General features: G+C 34.5%; 1 protein-coding gene across 1 annotated transcript; it reads left to right on the top strand.

The window, feature by feature from the left end:
- The first annotated feature begins 667 nt into the window (after positions 1 to 667).
- cd5 (CD5 molecule) lies at positions 668 to 9,364 on the top strand. Its single transcript, XM_008418831.2, has 6 exons — positions 668 to 1,419; positions 3,277 to 3,654; positions 6,540 to 6,671; positions 6,805 to 6,855; positions 8,421 to 8,480; positions 9,018 to 9,364. The coding sequence occupies exons 1-6, from the start codon at positions 1,365 to 1,367 to the stop codon at positions 9,083 to 9,085; spliced, it is 744 nt and encodes a 247-aa protein (XP_008417053.1). The 5' UTR covers positions 668 to 1,364; the 3' UTR covers positions 9,086 to 9,364.
- Positions 9,365 to 9,603: the final 239 nt, after the last annotated feature.

Below are 9,603 nucleotides of genomic sequence, written 5' to 3'. Positions count from 1 at the left end.
TGCAGCCTCTATTCTATGCGCCCTATAATGCGGTGCGCCTTATATATGAAAAAAGTTTTAAAATAGGCCATTCATTGAAGGTGCGCCTTATAATTCGGTGCACCTTATAGTGCGGAAAATACGGTACTATCCATATCTGTGTATGACACAATGTATGATACATTGGTCCTTTAATCCTGGAAATGTCCTTCATGTGGTAGAAGGCCGACTTTTTAAGCGTGTTTATGTGGCTCTGAAGGTCCAGGTCCATCACTACATCCAGATTTCAGGCCTGATCATGAGTTTCTACACTGCAAAAAAAGAGAATGAAGCCTCAACTTAAAAAAAAAATAGAAAATGTGCTACATGTAGTCAAATTAAGTTTGTCAAACTTACTTTATTTACGTTTGTTTAACATGACAACTTAATAAAATTAATACACAGCTCTAGAGAAAATGAAGAGCCCACTGCCCTTAGAAAACCTCCTATTGATCCTGAGTTAAAACATTAGTATTGTTGTTTCTAAATGAATATGGACTTGTTTTCTTTGCATTATTTGAAATCTGAAAGCATTGCATCTTTTCTGTTATTTTGACTAAATATTAAATTTTTGCTTGGAATTTCAGCCAGATGTTGTCAGTAGTTCATAGAATAAAAGAACGATGGTCATTTTACGCAAACATATACCTATAAAGAGTAAAATCAGAGAAACTGATCATTTTAAGAGGGCTCTTCATTTTTTCCAGAGCTGTATTTACTTGAATAAACGTCCTTTGATTACTTGTAACAATTTTCTTTTTCTTTTTACAGTGTAGCTGAAGCTGACTCCGGATCGTTCCTCTTTAGGCCCAGAGATAATAACATTTTGGATCAGTTGTGTAACGGTTTAATTACAGCTAAAACATGTGCATGTGGGCGTGTATATTCGTAAAAACAAACTTTTAACATAAAGACATAAAATTATTTAGCTTTATCATTGTTCAGTACCGCTGTGATATTTTCAGTAAATCTGTGTTTCTGTACACCTTCTGGCACACCAACATGCTGAAAGTACTTAGATTAAAGTAACGTTTGTGTTCTCTGCCTTCTCCTATCTCTTCCTGCTTCCTACTCGTTCTTCGTCGTTTCTTACTTTCCCCACCCCTTTTTCACCCAATTTGCTTTGAAGAGAGGAAATCTGCTTTTCTGCAAAAGCTGCAGCCGCCATCTGTGGATGAAGTTCTTCACTGTATGGAGAAGGTGGCTGTGGGGGAGAGGAGGGTTTTTTGTTTTTTGCAGCTCTGCATCATTTCCTTTCTCATCACTTCTGCTGTTGTTGGCGTGTCAACCTGAACTGAGCTGTTTGTTCTCCTACGTTTATCTTATTCATCCACTTAATCCCTTCTATGATGGATCTGAGCGCCGTTGTGATCATCGTGGCCCTTTCTCTTGTGTCTGCAGGTGAGTTGGTTTGTACAAAATGTTAAAATAAAATAGAAATAAGATTATTAGAATGGTAAGCTTCGGCTTTATGCTTGACTGAAATGTTTTTAAGACGATGGCGAAGGTAAGTGGCAGAAATCGTGTTTTTGTGAATGTTGGCTCAGTATATTTACATATACGTTCATTTGTACAATCATTTGTTCTGTGTTAAAGAAAGCTGGATTTTTAACGAGGGTTTTTCAATTCAAGTTTAAATTTATAGACGGCCTAAGTCTAGCTTTCATATTTTAGGTTTTTGACCCTAACATTTTGAGTTCACAGCAACAAGATTAGAGGAAATCATGACTCTGTAGCTCAGTCAGGAAGGAACAGACTTAGGAAGGAACAGACTTAGGTTATTTAAACTGAAACTAATAGATATTGTACGTCTAATTATGTATAGATCAATAACCTCTTTCTGTTGGTCTTGTTACAGCGCCAAATTTACTACAGGAACTTTGCACATGTTAAAACTCAACCCTCGTACTAATGTCACGTTTGCACCTCAAAGTATTTTAACTGCAACCTGCTAAACTGTGATAGTATCAAACTGAGAGAGAAACAGAAACGCCGGGAGAAACTGATTTTAAAAACTGCAAAAGGGATTTAAAAAGTAATCTGATTAAAACAATTAGAACTGTATTCATTTTTTATTTTTATGGACTCGTCTACTGAAAAACAACCAATCCTGCAAAATATAACAAGACAAAAATGAACAGGAAACTATCTGAATAAGAGTCCAAACCCATAATCTAATGCACATTTTTAATCCAGTTTCAACATTTAGTCTAATTTCTTTCACATCTAACAGCAGTTACAGAGAATTTATCATCCTAAAATAAACCACAACCAGGTTTTACTCACATTTCACACCAGGTTTTATTCACATTTCATACAACAGACGAATCAAATTGATCTAATTTTCCAAAGGTATCAGTCAGGAGAAGATCTGAAAATCCACAGGATTACATATACCATGATACAGTGCAGATTGACATTAAGTATGTGAAGAGAATTTGGGGCAACAGTGACATTAGAAAAACTGAATGTTTCTCCAAAATTAGTCAAAAGACGACAGAAAGTGGGGAGTGAGACTCCCAAAACAAAAACAGAAACCCTGAAAGAGCTGCAAAACATTCTGGTTCTGTTCTATTTGCATATTTGAAGTACGAAGTGGGTTAAAGTGGTTTATCCCTGCATAAACCAGAAAGTTTATGCAGGGATAAAATATTCTACAAGCTTGTTCAAGCGAATTGAATATTAGTAGGAACATGTGGTAGTGGCAGAGTCATGCTCTGGGGTTGATTCCTTTTACTTGCCACTGGGATTTTTTGTTCAAGTTGGAAGCAGAATTGTGAGTAAGTTTGACAAACCAGACAGATATCATTCTCCACAGAGTCCCAGCACTCCATCCTGCTGCATCCTTCGTGCACAAAGCAGCATTATTATATATCCTTCCTCCATAACGGTTTACATCCCAGCTGCTATTTTCATCATAATAACATCCCTGTTGTGCAGTGTTATTTTCTTATGTTGTATATTTGCCAATCCTGTACAGTTGGATATTGTTTACCTCAGTTTGAATATGTATGTTAAACTTTGATTTGCTGTTGTTGCATCTGAATTTCCCCGCTGTGATTAATAATTAAGGATATTTCTATTCTAGACCTCACACTGCTCCTTTATTGTGGAACATTTTCAACATTGATCTAAACAACAGGGAACAATTTATCCTGTACATTTGAGTTTTACTGATGGTTGTGTGAGAAAGGATTCCTCCAAAGCTTCTCTAACTTAATATTTTAAACTTTTGTTTTGTTTGTGTGTTTTTTATAGTGAGTAGTCAGGACAACTCAAGTACAATCAGCCCAAACACTTCTACAGTCTGCTCCTGTGCATCTGCAGCTCCTACTTCCAAACCCGACAGCCTTTCCATCACAGTGGGCATTCTCAACGTCATTTGGACAGAAACATGCGCAGGGACTGTCCAGCTGGTTCTGTATCATAGCTTCAACAACACTTCCCTGAATGTCAGTTATAGCTCAAAACAACACGTCTCCGAGATTCTTCAAAATGTTTGTAAGGACAGAAAAGGCTGTGAATATGAACCAATATGGCTCCATCCGGGTACCGAAGCGGAGAAATGCTACATGATTCATGCTAACGGAGCTAACGAAACGTCCGACTGCAAGACAATCAGAGTCGAGTGCAAAGGTTGGTGCCAACAACATTCTACACATGACAACCCGAGTTAGGCAGATACATTTACTCAGTTACATTTGGTAACGTTTTTGGGAAGAAAATATACTTTTAGGAGGAATATGTTTACTACTGAACTTTTTTATTATGAAGCGTTTCTACTCTTACATGAGTAAAATTTCTGAACTCTATTCACTGAATGAAAAACAAACAAAAAGTCACCAGACTGACACCTGAAGTTTTTAATTTTGTTGTTGTTTAAAGAAACTGATTTGGAAAAATGTTTCTTTTTCATAATTTTGTAATTTTGTAATTATTTTAATTTTGGTCCTTAAAATATATAAACATAACTTTATATTTTTGGTTCATTTGATGATGTTATGTTTTAGATATTAAATAATTGATCGTTTGATCAGTTACTCAGTATTTAACAAACTTTTCAACAAATACTTTTTTACTCTAAGTATTTTCTTGGACGGCTACTTTCTACTTTTACTTGAGTAAAAATATAAAGTACTACTCTTACTACAGTACAATTTTTGGGTACTCTACCCACCTCTGATTATATCTGTGTTTAAGAAAGTTGATTCAGTGCACTCTAAAACTTCCTTAGCTCCCATTTTGTCTGACTTATGTTAGGAATCTTGGTGTTATCTTTCATAGCTGTTTAAAATTAGCTAAGTTGTTAAATTAAGTTTGGCCACCTGTTAAATCTTATTTTTGTTTAAAAGTTGTTTTATAAAAAGTGGTTTTTACATGTTTGTTAAAATCACTATTATGTTGCGACAATATAATATAAGACAGATAATCTGTGATAAACCTCCCAGTACCAACTAGAGCAGTGTTTCCCAACCCTGGTCCTCAGGCACACTGTCCTGCATGTTTCAGATGTTTCCCTGCTTCAACACACCCCATTTAAATGATTGCAGTTCAGAAAAAGCTTGTTAATCAGCCATCATTTGAAATCACGTGTGTTGAAGCAGGGAAATACCTAAAACATGCAGGGCAGTGTGTCTCGAAGACCAGGGTTAAAAAACACTGAACTACAGGAATACACCACTCAGTCAGAAACAACCAGTCAGGGTCAGGAGGAGGGTCTTAGCGCTGTCAATCACTCTTACCCGCTGGTTCACTATAACAAAGCCTGCCACGAATACTAAGGCTAGTTAGCATAGCCACCAATGACAGTGGGAAATTGTTTTTCTATAACAGTAAATTGTTTCTCCACAGCTTATATTTAGCAGCGAGTACACAAGAATGATTGACAGCATTAAGACCCTCCCCTTGGCTCTAATTGGTTGTTTTTGGTCAGGAGCGATGTATTTCTTCACTCCAGTCTTTTCACAGATTATCTGTCTCATATTATACAGTCAGAACATAACAGTTTTAACAAAAATGGAAACATTTTTTAAAAATATGTTTACATGCTGCAACTTTAAGGATTTTGAAGGAATTATTCATGCCTTTATTACATCGATATTGGATTATTGTACCTCATTATATAAAGGCATAAGTAAATCCCTAATTCAGCTTATTGGCCTGTTTTGTACTAGCTGCCTGTTTTGTTTTGGATAGATTCCTTTAATGACTTATAAAGATTTAAATGGATTGGTCCCTTCTTATCTTCAGGATCTTTTGAAATTACACTTACATGCAAATTCACCCTGCTTTTAAAAGTGCTATATAAACAAGTAGAGTACCCAAGAATTGTACTGAAGTAAGAGTAGCAATACTTCAACATATTTTTATTTAAGTAAAATTAAAAAGTAGTCGTCCGAGAAATCACTCAAGTACAGAGTAACTGATCAAAATATCAGTCATTTAATATTTAAAAATTACTAGTCAGTTGGACCAAATAGGTTTGTCACAATAAGCAATAAATCAATTTATAATGCGATTGCATGATAAATTAAAACAAACTCAATAATTTCCATTTGCGTGATTTATCATTTTTCCTCTTTTCTCTCTTTCTACTAAAACTGGATGATAAAAATCTTCATTCTGGTGTTTTGGTCTCAGTAGGTCATTTTTTGAAGGGCAGTTTTGTTTACAGACACTTCATAATTAATTTTATTTGTTGTTTGTGTTATTTTGTTAAGTAATTTTGCACATTTAAAATGCCTTCTAGATCAAATGTAAAATATTTTTTAAAATTTAAAGTTTATTGATCCGTAATGATGTGTTCTTGAATTACATCATTAACATTATCTTACTGGAAAATGTTCTCAAAACTACAATATTATCGTTTATTGCAATAGCTTCTGGGACAATTTATCGTCCAGCAAAATGTGTTATTATGACAGGCTTCAGACAAAAGTATAAAGTTAAGTGGAAATTTTGGTATTTTAAAAATGACAATAATTTATAAAGTAACAAAAAAAAAAAAAATCAGGAAAAAGAAAAATTTCCCAAATTGGTTTCTTTCAATAAAAAACTTATGAAAATTCAATAGGAACTGCTGCTGTGTGAGTGTGTGTGTGTGTGTGTGTGAGCGCGTGCGTGCGTGTGTGTGTGTCTCTGCGTCTGGTGAATGTTTGGTTGAATCATTTTTGTTTTTCATTTAGTGGGAAGAAAATCCAGAAATTTGAATCAAGTAAGAATAGAAATACTTTATAGTTCAATTACTCAACTAAAAATAAAAAGTACAATATGGTAGAAATACTCTTAAAAGTAAATTTATTCCAAAAAGTTACTCAAGTAAATGTAATTAGTTGCTACTCACCTAAATAAACTTGACATTAACATACTGGTGAATTTTTCATACAAGTCTGTCTAAATGACTTTATTTAAACCCCGCTGAAGGCATGCTGTTCATGATTGGTAAAGTTCGTTCCTTCCTTACTTTACATGATGTTATCATTAAGACTTTAGTTAGAGAATAATTTCTGTTTTGTCTCCAGTTGAGAAGCTCCCAGATTTTGAGGGTCAGCTGACGGCCTGTAAGGTGGTGATAGCTTTGCTCAGCATCGTCCTCCTGGTCCTTTTGTTAATGCGCTTCACCAAACCCACCGTCATGGCCCTCCAGAAGAGATGTGAGTACACACACATTACTCATACTTCGAATCCTATTTAGCTAACCTTGTATTCAAAAAAAGAGGAGTTGTGAAACATGCCGGTTCGCCAGCGAAATATGTGGGTTTAACGGCGCAAAATTACTGTTTTCAGTATCAGACAGGAGGCAACATCGCTGGGTCGGGCCCACACAAAGTCACAGTGGTGAGTCACACACTTTTATTTTTACTGTTAACTGTTTGCTTAAAAATATCACATAAAGCATTTTTATCACCAACATATTGACACACTAGCACATAGCATATCTCTGTACCTTCATAACATCTCTGCAAGTATTTTTAGTGCAAATATATTGAATACATTTGAAATGAGACATAACTAACTTACAAGTAACTTTTCGGTACAATATAGGATCTTGTTTTAAGTCAGTAATGCCTTAAAATTGGTGAAAAGTGTAGTTTTAAGTGAAATAATCTACCAATGGAATAAGCAACTTTCCTTATAACAAAAAAAATATTTTAGAACAGGAAATAAAAACACACATGTAACATTCAAAGATTATCACACATAACTGAAACATTACTTTGCAGCAAAAATTTAAATATGCCTAACAAGAGAGAAAATCAAGTTGGTGGTTAACATCAGTCCAGTGGCTTCAACCCTTATGTATTAAATAAAATACATTAAATATCCTAAAAAAACTACATAGCAATGGCTCCCAATGAGCAGCTAAAACATACAACATTAATTATAATAGCAGTTAAAACATATACAAAACATGGCAAAATTACACTTGAAACCCCATATATAATTAAAATTGTCTAAAATATATGTTCAAATATAATAGTTGTAAAGAAAGCATAGAGCTTATCCTAACACATGCGGACGGCATGTTAACAGACAGCAACAGAAAAAAGGGTCGTAACTGTCGGTTACTGGTTGCTACGGTAACCACCAACTGCCAAGAGCAGCGTAACATAACAGCAAAAACAACATGTCTGGAGAAAATATATTTTTGACAATATAAAATGAATTTGAAGAATAAATGAACAAATTTTGACAAACTCCACATCCACACGGTGGGCCATAAGTTTCCCTACACAGAAAAAAAAACATTCTGTATTGGACAGCCGTTGTTATTTTTGTGGGACTTTGTGTAATCGCTGCACGCCTTGGACCACTTTGTGGTTGATCTGCAACATTTCCAGTTTTCTGAAACTTGCAAATAAGTTTTGCTATAGTGTCGTGTGTGATGCTTGTTCCATTTTTTCTTTTGCGCAACCATGCGACTTCTTCTGGATCCAGCCATCTGTATAATTTCGATTCTTTGCTCTTTTGTCAAACGCATCTTCTTGGGTATCTGAAATATAAAAGAAATATACATTTTACATTCTCCTGTGTATGGAAACTTATAGCCCACCGTGTGGAACATTGTTAAAACAAAACCTTGCGACGTTTAGTTCTACGTTATTTTACCTAAAACCTCCTGAAGCAGCAGTTAAATTCTCCTATTTGTTTAAAAATCAAGTTTATGTGACTTAAGTGTCATATTTGAAATTTTGATTTTAAACAGACACAAATAATGTAGTGTGCATTTTAATATTTTTTACAAAACAGATTCACTTTAAAATACACACATTTAGTTGACTATATATTTATTTTTAAATAAATAGAGGGTAATAATTATATGTCATTCTAAGGGGTTGTCAGGTTGCCTATTTAAAAATGTACATTACATTTTTGATTTGCCTTCTTCTGTTTCCTAACAGTTTCCTACCATCGAGGGAAAAGTGTCGCTAAGAACGAAGATGAAGAGAAAAGATTTTCAGGTAACCTGATATTATGTCACAAGGTGCCAGCAGAAAGTTTTCAGACCAAACGTCATATTTTAGATTTTGTTCTGTTCTGTTTGTCATTTTACTATACGTATAATCACTGTGGAAATATTTCTGCACATACAGAAAATATATAGTTTTTTTAATAGCTACAAATGGAGAACTTTGTTTTTACAATATCTCTGGTTTGCTTTACTTGTTTTTTATTTACTCCAGTAAAAGTAGTGACACTTCATAAAATTCCTCAAGTAAAAGTAAAAAGTATATTGCAGTAAATCTCCTCCAAAAAGTTACTCAAGAAAATGTAACTGAATAAATGCAATTAGTTACTACCCATCACTGAAGATAATAAGTGAATTTCTTATAAATAAAGCATCAAGAGTTTAGCTTCATTTGCTTCATTTGTTCTTTAACCGATTTCTTGCCTATAATCAAAACCTGTAATAAACTTTCTGTTGGCGCTTTGCTGTAAGTAAAATATTATCTCATCTGAAATTTGTTTTAATCCGCCTCCACTTTGTGCCTGAACAGCTCTGGAGCGTCTGACAGTCGGCGGCGGCAGCAGCCCGTCGTGTAACAGAAACTCCTACAACTACTAGCCTGCAGCAGGATCCTCCATCTTCATATCCACGAGTGTCTTTCTCTCCGTGCTGAAGATCTGTGTTCAAATGTGAAGCTCTAGATTGTACCTGTGTGTAGAAAAATCTGCCTACGCTTGTCAAATGAATTACCATGATTTGCATCACACACAAACATCATTGTAATATTATAGTATGATTTTATTCTGTTTGTAAATTGGACCTGTTTGTCTTGTAAAGTATCTTGAGTTGACATTTGTTGTGGTGTGACACTGTACAAATAAACTAATATTAATTTTATCTGCTTAGTTGGGCAGTTTCTAATTCTTAAAATTTGTCATATTTTTATCAAAGCAAAATGTTATATAAGAAAATTGAAATGTTAACAATTAAATGTAATAATTTTTGAAGGATCCAAACTGCAGTAATTCAACTAGGGATGCAACATTTATGGTAGCTATAAAAAGTTTGCACACAGTTGAAATGCCAGGTTTTCAAGAAGGAGACTGATAAACAATTTCCACAATTAATGAATCGTG

This window comes from Poecilia reticulata, linkage group LG1 (genome assembly GCF_000633615.1).
Source record: "Poecilia reticulata strain Guanapo linkage group LG1, Guppy_female_1.0+MT, whole genome shotgun sequence".
Lineage (NCBI taxonomy): Eukaryota > Metazoa > Chordata > Actinopteri > Cyprinodontiformes > Poeciliidae > Poecilia > Poecilia reticulata.
Note: the sequence above shows the minus strand (reverse complement) of the source record. Positions and strands in the feature narration are given on the sequence as shown.